General features: G+C 46.3%; 1 protein-coding gene across 4 annotated transcripts; it reads right to left on the reverse strand.

The window, feature by feature from the left end:
* Positions 1–1,374: 1,374 nt before the first annotated feature.
* LOC135388320 (juvenile hormone acid O-methyltransferase-like) lies at positions 1,375–17,811 on the reverse strand. 4 transcript variants are annotated; one of them, XM_064617799.1, is made up of 5 exons: positions 17,736–17,765; positions 8,221–8,322; positions 7,204–7,752; positions 4,797–4,941; positions 1,375–4,594 (listed from the first exon to the last, which is right to left on the reverse strand). In XM_064617799.1, the coding sequence occupies exons 1-5, from the start codon at positions 17,748–17,750 to the stop codon at positions 4,425–4,427; spliced, it is 981 nt and encodes a 326-aa protein (XP_064473869.1). In that variant the 5' UTR covers positions 17,751–17,765; the 3' UTR covers positions 1,375–4,424. The 4 variants fall into 4 exon arrangements, with proteins under 4 accessions (XP_064473869.1, XP_064473868.1, XP_064473871.1 ...); XM_064617798.1 differs by having other exon boundaries at positions 7,204–7,764; XM_064617801.1 differs by lacking the exon at positions 8,221–8,322 and having other exon boundaries at positions 17,736–17,811.
* Positions 17,812–18,038: the final 227 nt, after the last annotated feature.

An 18,038-nucleotide genomic window follows, 5' to 3' on the forward strand; every position in this document is an offset into this window, starting at 1 on the left:
GTGCTGAAGAAAACGTGGAAAGCATGTGATATCAATGTACGATGTGATTAACCGTGCTTCGTCCGTGCGATCGTAACAGAGAAAGGGCGCATATCACTCAGATAAGCGGGGTGGGGGTCTGGAGAAGCCTGTCTGGCGCTGTTACTTTTTCGTCAGCACTCGCCGTTGTGAACTAAGCTCAAGAACATGTAATTCATTGGTGGATAAGGGAGTAGAAGAGTGCCATTTCGCGCTTCACCACGACCAGCTCCTACAACAATATGTAAACCGAAACCAATTAATTACTCCAACCAATGACCCGTTTCGCTAGCGGAGTTTTCTCTAGAAGGTGTCTACTGAAGGTCCCAAAAGGGGTAGTGCCATTTTCATGCCAACGGTGTCCTGCTTTATAAGTTATGTTTTTCACGAAACTCATTTGAATTTTTTTAAATAATGAGCGCCTCCCACTCATTAACACAGTGCGTGTAATAAAGAAAGCTCTTCGACTTGCGCACCCGTTGCGGAATTATTCAGCCCGGGGATTTAACTGAGACACCCTGTATAGACTAACGGAATCACCTCGACGAAGATCGAAAATATCGGATACTTCAATATGATTACGGAACGAAGTAGGTACGGACACTGCAAAAGGGAGGTGATATTTGTCCGGCGGAGTCAAATGGGGAAGCAGGCCTAACAGACGTGAAATTGGCCGAGCGATCGAAACAAGGGTTAAGGAATTGCCCCCCATGGTTGGGGACAGTGTTATCTTAAGAAAGCGACAAGAAATCGGCAAAGTCACGAAGCCAGTTTACTAGGTTTAAACCGGGGGGTAAGACGGTTGAGGAACGGCTGGGGAAAGTTGTTGAGCTTCGAAATAAGGTAAATTGAAATCACCTAACATCGAGATGTCACAGTGTCTATCAAGTAATGGCTCCAGGGACAGAAGGTATGGGAGAGTTCTGGTGGGTCACAATGGTGAGACGTAGTGAACACCCACCAGTATGTTGCGGTCATTGAGGTGGTGAATTTCGATCTGTACCGACTCCGGGTGTTGCTCCAAGTCGCGGCGACAAATGACTTTCAAGACATTGGACACCGCAATGAGCACCCACCGCACCGTGGAGTAGCTTTCCCAGGAACAACGCGATCTGAACGGTACACATTATAGCAATCGCGAAAATAAGCGCTGTTCGAGATAGAGTCATTTAGACAGGTTTCAGAAAGACAAATGACATCGTATTCGCACTCACACACAGCTGAGAAAAAGCTCGAACTCTTCTTACGCAAACCACGCGCGTTTTGGTAGTAGAGACTTGCCCACTCATTCTTGACTGCCTGATCACCATGAATAATAATAATAATAATACCTTTATTAATGTGCCCAGGAACAGCAATAATAATAATAATGTAATGTATTTCCACATAGTGGCGGTACCACGGGCAAAAAGCTCTGGTGGAGCTTGACAAAGGCTCTGATCATAATAAAAAAAAAACGAGTCCACTTTACATATTGCAAACATATTCAGCAATAGAGCAATCATCAAGAGAACCAGTTCACTTGACGCGGGCAAAATACATTGATACATTGCAAGGATCTTCAACATAGTTTTGCATTACCCAATTTCCTATTTACAAAAATTCAACTTTTTGTTTGTTGGCATGGGTGTGCACGCAATAAATCCAGATTCCTATAGCGTGGTAAGAGATAAGATATGCTTTGTGATGTAGTAAATGTGGTGTGGTGTGGTGTGGGAGAGTGTAGGGTAGTGTAGTGTGGGTGTGTACTGTAGTGTGTGGTGAACTCCTCTGACCTCAGAGCTTTTGCCATGAACGCGGAGATGTGATCTTCACAGCATTACAGTTCCGGTGGCCGATCGGATGAACTACTATCCTCATCAGTTACGACGCACCCGCGTGTGTGATGTCCAATTTGCGAGTGTGTATGCCTTATCTTCTTCATGGTCATCCCACTCATATATTAACCCACATGCACTGAGGTATGGTACCGCAATTGTTGCGGTGAATCACTTCATACCATTGTCATTAATGTAGTTGTTGTTATTGTTGTACTCCACGGGCGCGTTAAGTATGCTCCCGTGCGCCCTTTCCCTGGTTCTCAGGGGAACGTGCCCTTGGTGCCTCCAGTTCACGGTCTTTGTGATGTTCTACGGAATTTTTGTGGGCGTTTGGTATGTTTTATTACGAAATGGGGTAAGCATTTATGCACTTTATATCAACAACATGAAGTAAGATACTTCAACTTGGCCACAACAACAGGCCTCGCAGGAAAAAAAAATACAGATGCAAGTACAGGTTTTCCCATTCGTCCTAAGCGCTGTAACGTGTGCATAACGTGTGCGCATAACGTGTATCTATGTGCAAAGCAGTCTATGTAGCACGTGCGTTACTTGTTACATTCCCAAGATTCGCGGACCCGTCTCCCTAAAGTGCGCTTAGCCTAATAGCACGTGTTGTGTAAGTAAGACAGCTTTACGTTTGTACACGTGTATAGGTCAGAGGAGGCATGAAACCTGAAACGAAGGACAGGAGAGATGCGCGAGCGAACACTTATCACGGGTCATTTCCTTTCGATTGGTGATAGCGGGCACTGCGTGACGAGCTTCACAAGGATTCTTCAAACTGTTTCATCGATTTCAAATGCCAGACTTCTTTTTAGTCGAGTATCGCTGGTACGAATGGCACTCTGAATACCATCATACTTCCGAGATTTTCTGTTTTCACTATTATTGCAGGGCGTTTCATTTAAAATTAGTCAAACTTTCTTATAAAAATGGTGCATTGCACACTTAGGGCATAATGTTATTAAGGGTTCTGAGATACTCGGTTTATTTTGGTTTCCTCGTTAATTAACGAATTCGTTAATTAAAATTAATTGGTGATCCTTTTAACTGTTATCACGTTTTCTCTCTTTTCTTTTTTACGTGGTTAGCTTGGTGCGGTGCGTGACGAACCTTCTCTCCCTCGTTAAATAAATGACTGGCTTTTCATGTGAGCAGTTACAGGTCTGGCAGACCTTTCCTTTGAATAAATATATCCCCCCCCCCCCCCCGAGTTACAGGTGAGTGGCATGCCCGCTGTACATTATGCTGACTGAGGATATTTATCTTCTATTATATAATCGCTGACGGAAAGGACGGCAGGAGTGGCGACAGCAAACGTAGTATGAAACAAAAAACCAGGAGCGAGCCTTGGCACTGACAAGGGGGGGGGGGGGATATGTTTAATGATAACAAACAAACAAACAAAGAAGAGGAACGAGGGAAAGGGGGGGACAAAGAGATTGCGTTGCCGAGAAACGGCAAAACGTAAAAATTCCGAAGCATAGGGTTACTGAGCCAAAACTGAGTCAAAACAATATAGTTGCGGGCGCATTCGACACCCAGAGCTAGAGGAATATCCCGTACCTTGAGCACCAGCCCGAACACCTCCGCTCCCGCCCTGTCTGAACGTGGCCTTCACTCCGTTCTATCGCTACCTGCTAGGCTGTGAGGCTAGTCCTATCTGCAACGAGTGTGGTGTACTTGCCAACGTGGATCACATACCCCTCCGCTGTAGGACTTATATCAACGACATGCGTATACTGCAATTACAGCTTGTCACCCTTGGCAGCCGCCCCTTCAACTTATCGTGCATCCTTGACCCTTGGGACATCGCGGCCCACTGCAGTGCGGGCGTACGTCACGTAGTTGGGTTTTTTGAGGCGACTGGCCTAAAGGACTTATTCTGACCCCGACAGCGCCCTGGGACATTCACACCATCACGATCAGGATCGCCATCGCCACTCCGATCATCACCGTCATCTCTCATCATCGTCATCACTCGCATTACACTCCCTAGCTATGGGGTAACGTTCCACTCCTACCGTGTAAAACCTCCCCACCTCATCGTCAGAATATAGTTATTGTTCTTGTTCTATTACATTATCATTTGCTTAAATCATTAAAAATGTCTCATTTTTCCTTGCAGTCATTTGTGCTATGTGCCACAAAGGGTTAATGAAGAAACGTGCTCCAGAGCAAGTATGGCTTTGTCACTGTGTATTTAATATGTGACCTCCAATATTACAAACAGTGCATTGGGCACACGTGGTTAGAGGTAGTCTCTTAACTCATTTATTTTTCTATCGGGCCTCTATGGATTACATAAGATGAAGAAGAAAACGTAAAGTTGGTCAGGGCCAGCTGCTCCAATACTTTTCGTCTTGTAAGACATACACCGACTCCAGAAAAATAAAACATGGAGCTAATAGCTTGATCAACGAACCTGGCGAAATCCCAAATAGAGAAGACCAGGTCAAAGGGCAAACAAATGAACTGCGTCGATTTTAGTCTACGACGTATTATTTTCACGTTCTGTATGCACGGTCTGTGATGCACGACCTACAGAAATACTCGTATTTTTGTGTCGTCCCTCGTTTTTCACTAAACGGACTTCGAAGCATGAACCAGGTAGTGCGTTGCCCGGAGAATAACGGAGTCCCTGGATTCATTTCCACACGCTGACACCATTGCCGAGACAAAGTCGTCAAGTATGTCCTTGTGATCTTCACGGCTCATATCCGTTGGAACAGGCAGCAGGGGCTTATACATTTCTGAGGAAAGAACAAGGTGAAATTTATGTTCGCAAAAAAATTAATATCCCATTGCACAAACGATCTACCAAAGGCAATGTGAACAACATTAATCCTTAATAATCTGAGAACAAAGGATCTTAACGGTGCTTTGTCGACATGCTTTGCCGTTTTGTAGCAGTAAAATCTCTATAACTGTCGTAACCGCATGTAGTAACCTTACCCTTCAGGACATGCACGGGCATGTTTATCTCTCGCCGGAGCACTTCACATGTGTGCGGCTTCAAAGCAGATTGATGAAGAAGCGTTTCGATGTAAGACCGTTGGTCCTCGACGTAATGGCTATAAGGTATGGTTCCTTCTAGGACCTGCGAATTTAAAGGTTTCACGTCAGTTACACGTAGCAATAAATGAGAAGTTTAAGTTACCTTTACGGGAGGGGGGGCGGGGTTGAGTGCAAGGGTTCAGATAGCTATTAGGGTCGCGCGAACAGTGTACGTAAACGAACGCTTCCGCGTTGTCCGTTCAATGCCGTCAATGGCAACGCTATACTACACCAATAACAACCCTGCTGGTCACCTGTGAACCTGAGCTTTCAACACTACGTGCCAATACACTCTCACGAAAAAAACGGATAGTAAGCGTAAAACATGATGCGCTTTTTTACACTTACTCTATGCGTCATGAACTCTGGCTTACTGCGTTTACTGATAGTAAAGGTAAAAAAATGTAGTCGTTTTTTTAACTCTTATTTTAGGAATTAGCAGTTGACATTTATATTAGACGTCAAGCTCTTACATCTGGAATTCCACATAAAGAACCTATGGTTGTACCAAGCTCTATGAGTAAAATCCATGAGAGTATCCAGTACTTTTACTACGTTTTTATTTTAACATAAACACAGTTACATATTGCACTGTAACATATCACTAGATGGTGGCAAAGGTGAGTAGGTGGCATGAAACTGCTTGAAAAGATCATACCAGCCTGTGGCTTGACGGCAACAATCCCAGGTCCCACTACAGGTCCATCGCCTATTGCGAAAATAAAACTGCATGTAGTTACAGAGCATTATAGATGAAGCAATCACAACTTACAAGTCACTTCTACGGGTGGGCTGTATACAGGCTACATGTATATGTGTGACAGAGCAGTCTTGTAAACTTTCTTCAACAATGAGTTGTATACAGTACAAATTGCAGGAGCACGACCTAATGCAGCTGAGTGTGCATGCGATGTATTGTGCAGTGGAGCATGGCTACGAGGAACGTCTCCTGTTCCTGGGGATGCTTAAAATAGAAGTTAATTAGAAGTTAGAATAGAAGTGTACTGGTTAAAAGTACATTATGCTTGATGCTATTGTCATATGGCTACACATGTCTGTGCAGCAGTATATACCTGAGAACTGATACCGTTCTAAGTGTTTAAATGAGGAAGCTAATCTCGAAAATATGGTAGGGCCGTAATAAATCATGCCGATAAGGTGATGTTCGCCAGATCTCAGTCCATCCCCGCAGCCACCTCCCACATGAAATAGTCACAGACGTAACATGGACTGTAAAACCACTTACCATACTGGAAACTCTTTCGTCCTTTAACATAACATTTAACTGAATATTGTTACACGCATAAATCGTTTTAGCTCTCTATGAAATAGCATTACACACGTGTTTGCACTGCCACTACCACCACCACTATATTATTAAAAAAAATTGTGGCCGGTCTTTACAAGTCAGAAGAATCACATTTGCTTCCTGTCAACACATCTGCATCGTGCTGTGCTATAATCTGCAATAATCATTTGAACTGCTATTATAAGAAGTAAATAAGGAATCGTTAACACAGGTGCTTCAACGGCGGGAAACGCACAACGGAAAAACCAAAAGAGAAAAGTGTCTCACCTATAACAACATGGTCTGCTTGTAGATGGCCACACATAAGGCACCAGCCCGGTGGACAATGGGCGTACGCATATGAATTTGGAGCGTGGAGATAGCCGGAACAATCACAACTGTTTCGGCAGCGTCCACGTACTTGGCCCACAAAATCCTGCCAAGTTGTCTCGTTCGATGGCCATTTCTCCCTGCCATACGTTTGACACAAATTAAGTCCGTGAAATTTAATGAAACTCAAGACACCGAACCCAAAATGTGACAACTTACATTGCTGTTGGACGATGCATGATGTGAGGCCATGAGACGCCAAAAGCCACGAGAGTGTCGGTTATCCAAGCAAAAGACAAAAGACGCCTTGCAGTTTACACACGACACTACATACGTGCGCGTTCTCAGAAGGCAGGACAAATCAAGAACAATATACGTCAATATAGGTGTAAAGGACTGATATTGCAACGCGAAGGCTCAGTTTATCCATCAAAGCGAAATCCTATCCGTCAGAATATAAGACTAAATCGTATTCCCTGTGCCATTTACGCATAGAACTCCGCCCTTTACGCTTACAGCGGGTGCGTTTACGGGTACTGTAGGAATAAAACACAGCTTGACGGATACAGCGTCAGCCATTTTGTCAAAATTTACGCTTAGTAAGGGTAAGATTGGATGTAAACGTAAATGTATCCGCTTCTTTCGTGAGAGTGTAGCGTGTCCATGGCAACCTTCGACAGGACCTACCTTAGCGCACGATCTCCAGCGCTGCATCTTTGCAAGCTCCCTCCAGACATCGAATACCACCGAACTCCCAATATATTCCAACAGGCACTCTCCACCAACTGTCATGAGATCAGCGATATTCCTCAGCGCACTGGCTTGGTCCCTGACCCAGTGAAGCGTGAAGAAGGAGTACACACGTCGGAACCTGCCATATTTCTTGATCAGCCAAGACACGTCGCCGCAGATGTCCAGGGCTTCATATACTATCCTTGGGTGCCACGAATGCTCACGGGCATATCTTATCATATCATAAGAGATATCGATGCCAACTAGTCGTTTGCAAGGCATGCACCTTTCAAGAAGGAAGCGTCGCGTGAAGCTGCCACACGCACATCCGACGTCCAAGTATTGTTGTCTTCCGTTGTCTTCTTCGAACGCGTGGTTTAACCATTGCAGGACTTGAGTATTTACTCCAGCTTGAACAGAGTTTCCGGCGGTGTAAAGCTCAGGCTTGATGAAGGCTTGATTGCGTAGAATAGGTGTGATCTTGACCTCTTCAGACGTAGGTGACTGAAAGAGTGTCTGCACAGGGTTTAACGTAAATAGAATGCTCACATTCTATCCTCTACAATGTTGCGTACTCAATAGGATCACGTGTTAATCGTTACGAATTAAAGGCCTCTCTCTTGTGAGATTTCATATCCCTGAAGTGCCTGAACGACCTTAATGCACTCCAACCTACGGAACCTCTTTGTTGTACCGCGATCTTCAAGACAGGGTTTGAGAAGAACATCAACTGTTCCTGGTCCCGTCGTGAGCGTCTTGTCGATATCACACATCCCGCTTCCTGAGCCAAGCACCACACAATGCCAATTGTGCCATTCACCCTATCGGTGCTTGCATTTCATGCAAAATTAGGACGCGTTAATGGCTGGACGTTGAAGCTCATGCTCTCGTATTGTCCAGCAGCCATTACACAGCTAGGCCGTCAAAAGCCACGCTATCTCTACGGAAACTAACATGCCAACGAGTCCTTACCGGCACTCTTGGCCTTGACGATGTGGGCATACGAACGACCGCACGTTTATGGGACACCAGACGCCGATGCATTCCGGCGGAGAGATGCCACTTCTGGACTTGCTACACAAGAAATGTTTACGAATAACGGCCCACATATTTCATTTCGCTTGCGTCTATACTTATCCGTATGGCATGCCCTCGTTAGCGGAAGACAAAAGCAACAAAGATAATAAGATTTGGGCTGTATGATAGCAAAACGCTGACATAGATCTGCCTGGAGGTCATAAGTAGGAGCACAAGAAAGACTATTCCGCAGCAATCTCTAGCTCATCCGTCAACGAGATACTGAGCGTACAGCCTCACGCCTCTCCTCTCATGCACCCGTAATAGGAGGCAATCTTCTGTCGTAATTAAGGGCTTCCTGTAGGGTTTTGTTACCTTTCTCTCTTTATGGTCGGTCGTTTCTCGTAGCTAGTCCACGGTAAGTATACTGTGACGAGCGCAGTAGTCCGCATATTTCGGGAACGCGGGCCCTGTATACTGGATGGATGGAACGCCGTGTAGTGGCGCATTTGGGTACCTACTTTTTACGGTATCTTTTTGTCTGCTTGCTTCCAACTGAATTTGAATGGAGCCTGCAGTTCGCAGCATCCCCTGTGCCAATGCCTTACTGAGCGCGTGGTGTGGGCGATTTTATTCCTTCTGTCTAGTACAGCACAAAGGCTCACCCAACCTCACCTAACCTTACCCACGGCCACTTGTGCGTATCGCTTCGCTCCGTCCTGCCGCCGTATTAGGGCCGGGTCGCATACCTTTATGCAAGCAGCAGAAGCAAAGCAGCAGCGGTGCGGCAGCAGCAACACGGCAACGTGGCAGCAGAGCAGCTCTCTGCTGCCGCTGCTCTGCGGCTGGAGGCGTCCCATAGCTTCGTTTTGAATTAGCGGCAGCAGCGGCTTAGGAAACACAAAACAAAACACATTGTTTACATTTCGCACATTTGGAAGGCGTGCGCAGCAGCTAAGCCTTTTAGTACACATACCTAGGAACGCAGTCCTAGGTGAAAGGCATTTGTGTGAAAGATATGTTGTGGACCTGTAGCTCATAAGTGGGCTTTGAGATGAGTGTGGTGGTGGTCTGAGCCTCGTATTACCTGATTGACTCTTCGTTTATGTGTTGTCGGTTTCGTGACATTCAACGTAGGTTCGTCCCACTGCTGTGCAGAACAGTCCTTGCTATGTTGTGTGGAGATTCTTCTACGGGATTTTGTTGTATAAATATCGCCCCGTTACCAGTATTCGATATTTTGATTTACTGTGACTGTCAAATGCGTACGTTGCTCTTAGTGAAATAAAATTGTCTAACGAAAACAAAGGCCCCTTCTGCCAGTCTTCACTGCTTTCTGCCTGTTTTCACAAGGAATGGGTTCATTATCTATCTCTATTGAACTTGTTTTGTTGTCTGAACATTGTCTATCCCTATCTAACCCTTTTCAAAGGTCAGTTTCATTTACAACAACCTAGCTCGCCAGTCGTCGACACTCACAAGAAATGTGGTCGGTATGGTTTTCACACAGCATGAACGTGAGAGTAATTTGCTTGTTCGTTATCAGGTCAAGGTATTAGGTTGTCAGGTACTTTCCAGAAAACAAGCGAGCATGTTTCCTACAACTCTGGTACACAACATACGTATCACGTAGATTCGGTCGAACACTTTATTGAACTTTATGAACTGAATTATGTCCTGAAAGCGCACTTCACGCAGTCCCGATGATTGAACACTCGCTCCAAACTACTGGCAATCACAAGCGTGTCCAGGTCTTCAGAATCAAATCACAGAACAACCAGACACAAACCTTCTGCCGTCACTCACCGCCCTGCTAACGCTAAACACCGTCGAACGAAAACAATACCAACCAACCTCCTGATAGGCTTGCGAGACCGGCTGCTCAAGCTGCAGAGCAACAGGGCAGCATAGCAACCAAAAATTCGGATACGGGAGCAGCAGGGAATTTCTGCAGCTCGGCAGTGCTGCTGCTCTCGTCCAGTGCTATGGGACCGCTCGTGTCGCTGCAGCTCTGCTACTCCGCTGCTGTTGCTCTGCTGCTGCTGCTCAAATCGAGGCTATAGGGACCGTGCGACACCTAAAGGGGGCGCGTTGCTCCGTCGCGACAGCGCCGCCAGTGGAGGTCTTGGAAGTATCCGACGTGATACCACGCCGTCCGTTCTATGCATTCTCAGTGGAACCGTAGCTTGCGTGGCGACCGCCGTAATTAGAAGGGCTAATTTTCGAAGTGCAAATAATGTGGAACCTTTCTGGGGCGCGAACGAAGAGAATGGAGGCAAACTGCACAGAATCAACCACCGTATTTATAATGTATCTAACAGTGCGGAAGAACAACTGCTACTCGCGTCTGTCTGGTCAAAACACCTGTTAGTGATACGTCGAGAGGATAGTTACTTGACTCCTCACAAAATCTGGCTTGCTAGCGAAGGCTATATACGTTTATTTATCTGATTCCAGCCACTTGTAATATGTTTTTGACTGAGTCTTGTATTCATTTCGTCCTCTTTGCACACACATAGCTTCGTCACTGTGATGTGATGTGATGTGATGTGATGTGAATAAAGAAAAAAATGGGGATGTAAGTTTCGACGAAGTCAAACTGGCTACCCCAGTACACTTAATACAGAAAGTTCAATCTGATGATGAGATGATGAAAACGCAAAAGGATGATGTCCAGAGACGAACAGAGATGATAATTGAGTTCAACATGTAGGTCAAAAGTTCAAGAGCTGCGCCCAAGTTAGAGTAAAGTGGCGGAATCACCGGGGGCACACACAGGACACATCACACGTTCACCGTGTCATAGGATGTCCATAAGCCCGGTTGCATGCAAAAAGTCTTCAAGTGCCCTTAGCGCCTTGTCGGACGAAGGAGGACCTAATAGTTTCGTGATGTCGAAGGCTCGGGAGTCCAAACGAGAGAGGCTTGTCTCTAATGCCCTTCGAGCATCGACGTACTTCTGACACCCGAGAAGGATGTGTTCTACATCCTCTACAACGCCACACTCACTACAGTTCGGGGAGTCTCGCTTTCCGATTTTGAAGAGGAGACGTGCGCTGTGCGGTACATTGAGCCGTAGCCTATGTAGTACAGTTGTCGTTTGTCGCGTAAAGGAAGGTGGTACTCGAAAGCGTAACCCTGGGTCGACCTTATACAGAAGCGAATCCCGAGCCGATCCTGTTAACCAGGAGGTATTGCACATTCTTTGTTTTAACTCGTTCAGCATTCGCCCCGCGTCACCCTTGGTGAAATAAATGGGCAACACCTGGGCGCGCCTTAGTTGAAGAGCCCGGCGTGCAGCAGCGTCCACAGCCTCGTTACCTGCAATGCCACAGTGGCTAGGGATCCACTGCATTTGGATGTCATGACCTTTTAAAACTGCTGCATGGTGTGCGTGTAAGACATCTTGTGCTGGTGTCGCCAGAGATCCCGTAGTAAACATGGTAGCTAGGGTCTGTAACGCACATTTTGAGTCGCTATAGATGGTCCAGCGAGCAGCTGAAGATTGTGAGTTGATGAAACTTATTGCCAAGAGGACTCCATAAAGTTCAGCGGCCGTTGCAGAGGTGACGTGAGACAGCCGCACCGCTCTCTCAATATTCGCCTCCGGGATAACAAATGCACACGAGGAGCCGGATGATGTCGTAGAGGCATCCGTGAAAATCTGCATCCTGCCTGCGGAGCTGTTTAGTAGCTCAAGACTGAACTGACGAAGAACATGCGTTGGTATATCCTTCTTTCCCGGGAGTCCAGGCACACTAGTTCTTACGTCAGGAGGCTGCAGGACCCATGTTGGGATATCTGGTAATGCATGTGGCTTGTGTTTCGGAATAAGACCACGTTGTGTCTGGATCGCTTGGGTAAAAGAAGAGTGGTGACGACTCATAATGGCTCGAAGCTGAGGATGGCGATGGTGACGCGTTGCCAACCGCACGTAGTGGCGGAACGTTTCTTGCATCCTGAGAGCTGATACAAGCTGAGAGCTTCGTCACTGAAATCGACATCGTGCGTCCGTTTTATCCATACAAATAATCATGTGAGGTCGCAACATATTGTCTAAACTTGTACTGCAGTTTTTCTAGTACTCTTCAGATACAATAACGCTAAAGAGATCCTCAAAGAAGAAATTATTTGAGTTTTTACCTCGGCTACCGCCGTAGGCTTGAGGCACGACAGCTGTGAAATGTTGGAGCGTAAATACTAAAACTAAACCTTTTGGACAACGTAGAACTTCCGTTCTCACTGTGAGACTCGTCAACCAGATTACCGGGAGCAATATCGGCTCTGGGCACTGGCGATGAAACACCTCAATCAATATCACGATCCAGCGGCGTTTCACCGTCACGAAAGTGGCAACTGTAAATCATTGATCATTTTGCAGGTCCTCATTCAGTTTCATTGAAACTAGAACAAAAGAAATAGAATATGTTGTGCACACCTCATGCAATGGCCGAACGCGCGTCACAAACGCTATTCGCTGCGAGTCTAGTGCCCTCGGTGGTATTGGAAGCATAGAAATCACGAGAAATGAAACATCAGGTCCCTAATGAAGAGTTCTTTTAGGTGCTGGCACAGTTAGCTATGCAACAGTTTCAGTGTGGCAAAAAAAGACACCCGCAAATCACATGTAAACAAAGTCTACCCGGCGGCTATCACGCAAGGTACTTTCTCCGGAGGCCGCATCACGGCGCCACCAGTTTGTCGCACACTCCCTCCCCGCCTTTAGGGAAACAAAAGGGGAGCTGTGATTGTAGAGTTTCGGCATTCCGCCGCGGGGGCGCTGCACAACGCGGACGGGCGGACGGGGATGAAGCGCATATCAGCTGGTTTTCATCACGTGCTGCCCGTATTCAGTGCTTCGTTTTGAGATTCGCGGAGCCTGCTTGTGCCTGACGGTTACTTAAGTCACGTACGACATAAATGAAGCGTGGCAGCAGTGATCCTCGTTGAGGATGGTGCAGAATATGCCGAAAAACTGTTCGGTGCCGCTGTGTCCGTCAACATAGAGCACAAGTTCAGGGTTATCGTACCACGAAATACCGTAAAACCAGGCAGTTCGTGATGCATGGCTCAATGCAATATCGCGCGAAGGTGAGCGAAAGGGTACGCGCTGTGTGACAGCCTTACGCGCGGTGGTTTGTTCCCAGCACTTCAAAGACGACGACTTCAGGCCACGAGGAAAAAGGACTCTGCTGCCTAGCGGTCCCATCGGTTTTTCCTGCATACCCTTCCCATAAACAGACTGCGGAACCAGGCAAACTTGTGCGCGTAGTCACATGAAGAAGCATGCAACGTGCGACCGACACTGAGTGCCCAACATGGTGCCGAAGCCGATGTTGTGTCTCATAATGTAGAGGGGCGTCATAGACGGAGCTTCATCCCTAGAGCTTCATAAACGACACGGAGACGGCAGCTGCTCAATCTACCATCAAGATCAACGTTGCAGAAATTTGTTGGATAGTGTTGCGGTGGAAACTGGTGTGAAAACACTGGCGGTGAAACCGCTGATCCACAGCGGCTCAAAGTAGAGATGGAGGAACTGAGCTTTGCCCGACCTGTCTATTGCTCTTTAATCCTTGTAGTACATAGTACAGGAGAGTGAATTTAGACGAAACTGTCCAACGTGCATAATGAAGTAAACACGACGCAAAAGACAAAGGGACGGAGGAACAGACAGGACGAGCGTCCGGTCTGTTCCTCCGTCCATTTGTCTTTTGCGTCGTGTTTACTTCATTATGCATTCGCACCAACTAGCCCAATTGCTCGTTGTATCCAACGTGTCCTGAGCTGCTACATAAGCCACTTACAAGAAAGGTAATGAGATTATAAGGGAAATATCTCATATGAACTAAAGATCCTCAATGAAAACATGAAGCCCTGAAACTGACATATGTAATGACAACTATAATTTCTAGGTACTCCTATTGGCAATACACAATGACGGTACAAAAAAAAAAAAGCATGCACTCATTGACTTAGACATGTGCTCGTGAGAGGCATTATCATCCGTAAGCGCATTCGGCACACCTCCTGAGCCATGTGCTGGTCAAGCACGGTACCGTTGTCAGAAAAGTCTTAGTCACAAAAAAAAAAGTAAGTAAAAAATAAAACATGTCAACGAGGCTTCGAGGCACAAGACCGCAGCTTTCTTGAATGCGCTAAGTCGTCTGGTCGCCGCGATGCGTGACGCCCCTCGCGGCTCCAAAACGAAACTCCGCCGTCATAGGAATCTCGACGATAGCGGTAGGCCGGAGTGAAGCGACGCGCGCAAGTGGCCGTGCCTTACCTAACCTAACCTGAGAAAACTAACGCGTGTCCGCAAAACTACCCCACTTTTAATCCCGAATTTGTTGAAGTTGAAATGAAAACCCCAGTAATTTCATCCCACTTTAACATGTAGTTCCCCAATTTTCACGCTATGTCTGTCAGCAATCATAGTTTGCAATACAGGTATATATATAGCGACCTGTTGCATACTTGTATTGCGAACTGTGTTTTAAAGTGGGACGAAATTACTGTTGAACCTTTAGTTCGACGTGTTGCGGTATAAAGAATAAAATCGCGCTCACAATGCGCTCAGCAAGGTATTGGTACAGGGGATACCGCGAACTGCAACCTGCTACATGCAGTCGCGTCATGACGTCGTCTGCATCCATGACCTACACTCTTAAAAATGAACTTCACCGCATAGCACGCTCCTAGCCAACCATTATCTCGAATGATATCGTTATCTGCCCTAATTTGTTGAAAACGGAAGGCGTACGCCTTTTTTGTGACAATTATGAACAGCATAAGTGCCACAAAAAAGGCGTACGCCCCCGTTTTCAACAAATCAGGGCAGATAACGATATCATTCGAGATAATGGTTGGCTAGGAGCATGCTATGCGGGGAAATTCATTTTTAAGAGTGTAGAGCAGCCAAATACACAACGAAAAACAGAGAGACGCACAAGAAATCAGCTCACTCACGACTGATTTGATTTAAAGGAGTACAAAGCATTCAGGCATACAGCCATTCAAAAAAATTTCGCTCTGATTGGCCGTCCCCTATCTTAGCCTACCGATTGACCCGTTACAAGCCCACTGATTGGCTGACTAACATAGTCTTCATTAGTGCCCACCAGATGGCGCGCTCGGCAGTGGCCCCTCTGTGGCTCTATCTCAGATGTCCAAACTTACCTCGTTAGAGTGCCACCAGATGGCGCAACTCTTTACCAACTCTGCCTACTTCATGCTGATTGGTCCATTCTAAACCTACTGATCCAGACTTCTAAGCCGAACCACACTAAGCCTACCGATTGGCCCTTCACATCGATTCGTCCATTCTAAGCCTACCGATGGCTGGCCCTGATTGGTCCACGCTAAGCCTACTGAACAGTGATTGGCTAGCATGCATATGCCGCTCCTAAGCCGGTCCGGTACCAGGCAGTGGCTTCAGACAAGGCACGACAATTGTTGGTTACAAGCTTCACTTGGTACAACAGTGTCTAGCTGTGGATTGGTCGACTGCATCAGAGAGATCATTGATCACTCATGTATCGGTCCATTCATTGGTCCATAATTCTATGCGGTCATCTCTGCATTCATTGGTAGCCGGTCACTCAGCTCCCTCAGCAGATTCCAATTGCTATTGGTTCATCTAACTGCAAGTGGTCACTCACTCAACTGCTATTGGTCCAAGCCGCTCATTGGTCACTCACCTCCAGATGCGCTAAGTTTAGCTGTGGTTATTGGAACTTTCTACCCAATTGGTTCACATTTCTAGACGGTCATCTCTGGAGCTCCCTCGTAGGCTCCAAATGGTATTGGCCCATGCTAACTGCATGCCGCTCACTTCCCACCCTGCTGCTCATTGGTTCACAATGCTTCTGCGCATGCTCTGACGGCGCCAAAGAAGGTTCCACATATTCAATAGATGCCGCCGGCCTCGATACTTGTGCCCTCTTTGCAAAGAAGGCTGAGGCTGTCGATCGTGTTTCGCTGGGCAGCTGCGACGCGAGTGTGAAAAAAGTTGCATTCTAACTGCATTGGTGACTCATTTCTGTCCAACTTGTTCATACTTCTAAAACCCAGCGTTGGAAGGCTGAACAACACAGAACATGAGTAAAACAGCTTCATCAACATATCGCCGCCTCCTGCTGTTCACACTACTACTCATAGCCCACAGTACTACTCGTAGCATAATGGCAAATAAGAAAACGTATTCAGTGTACGATGTACACACCTCAAAACGCACTCTATCCATCTACATAGGGCACGAGTAAAGTTGGCTTCACCTGGTTACATGCGTGCGTTAGATGAAGCCCACTCCTGGGAACAAGCTTAGGATTGTTTTTTCTCATATATAGTGTGTGCTTTGCAGTTCAACATAAAAATTGATTTCAATGTTTACCAAGCAGAATGGCAAAGAAAATCCACAAATGATGCTATGGAGTGAAGCGCGTTCATTCTTTAAACCTTAAGAACGAATTTTGTCACAGATACGTCCCCACAACAAAAAACATTTCGATGTTTATTAAGCCGACCGCAAAAAAATCATCGTGATGCTAAGCAGCGAAGCCCGCACGCGTTCGAAATAAAAAAAAGTTGAGCAGGAAGAAGCACATGACCGAGAAAGCATCGATAGTTGTTGCTGTGCAGAGAAGCTCGTTAGAGAAAAACAATTTGAATGTTGATCGATCAAGAAACCCTGTAGAGCAGTGAAGTTTAGGATCATTTTTGTTTTCGATAGTGTGCGTTGCACTTTAGCATAAAAAAATAATTAAATCAAGCAGAATGGCAAAGCATAGTGATGCTATGCGGTGAAGCTCAAGAATGTTTCTCTCACTGATACTTCGACGCTCCGGCGCTTATTAAACAAACCGATCGAGTAAATCCATAGTGGTTGGTGCTATGCAGTGAAGCTTCGCACGTACTCAATCTTAAAAAGAAGACTCAACACAAGCGGAGTATAAAGAAACACAATTTCAGATTCCCTTCAGAGCTCTCCCAGAACATTCTGTGCGTGCACCACAAACATAGCCAGCGTATATTTCACGCAACACACCAGGCACGCGTTCCTTCTAAACAGAGCACTACTGAGCAGTAAGAAGCACCATTAGAAATATAAGTTCAAGGTGATCACACAAAATGTGCAATGCTCGTCGCATTATGAACAAGTTCATCTCATGCGCTCACCTTAAAAGCATCACAGTTACAAATATGACAGGTTTCACGCCACATAAATTCATAAGCTTGTCACGCGACGCTGTACAGCAATATCAACACGAATTTCTGGCCGCGTGGAGAGCTCGCGCAATTTTTCACCTCACACGCCGTATCTACACACGCAACACAATTTTGAATGCATGATCTGCGCATGATCGCGACGCAGGGGCTCAACATGCCCCGACATATGGACACATCAAGATATCGCGCACCTTCCAGGTTTACAAATCTACCCCATGTCGACAAAGAATAGCTCAACTTACCGTGGTGAGCGCCATCCGCACAGAAAACTAGATAGCCGGAACACATGCGCGTAATATACCCCTCCCGGTTCGTGCCGTTGGGGCCATCAGTTTTATATCAATGCTCGTTTGTTTCCGCATGGTTGTAAATCACGTTCTTCGAGTCATCGGGCTTTTGAGGATGAGCCGACTGCATGTCACAACATGTTCGAGCCATCTGTTTTACGTCAAAGCTCCCGCAGTTTGGGGTTGTAAATCATGTTTTCTGGGTCATCGAGGCCGCTGGTATTAAAACGTATACCAAAAATAAACTGTTCTGCCTGA

The sequence above is a fragment of the Ornithodoros turicata genome, chromosome 3 (assembly GCF_037126465.1).
Source record: "Ornithodoros turicata isolate Travis chromosome 3, ASM3712646v1, whole genome shotgun sequence".
NCBI lineage: Eukaryota > Metazoa > Arthropoda > Arachnida > Ixodida > Argasidae > Ornithodoros > Ornithodoros turicata.

Bases quoted from the DNA above. Each gene is read 5' to 3' on its own strand.
- LOC135388320 (XM_064617798.1), bottom strand. The intron at 7,765-8,220 runs GTAAGGACTCGT...AACCCTGTGCAG, and splicing joins CGTCAAGGCCAAGAGTGCCG to ACACTCTTTCAGTCACCTAC. The intron at 4,942-7,203 runs GTAGGTCCTGTC...TTAAATTCGCAG, and splicing joins GCTGGAGATCGTGCGCTAAG to GTCCTAGAAGGAACCATACC.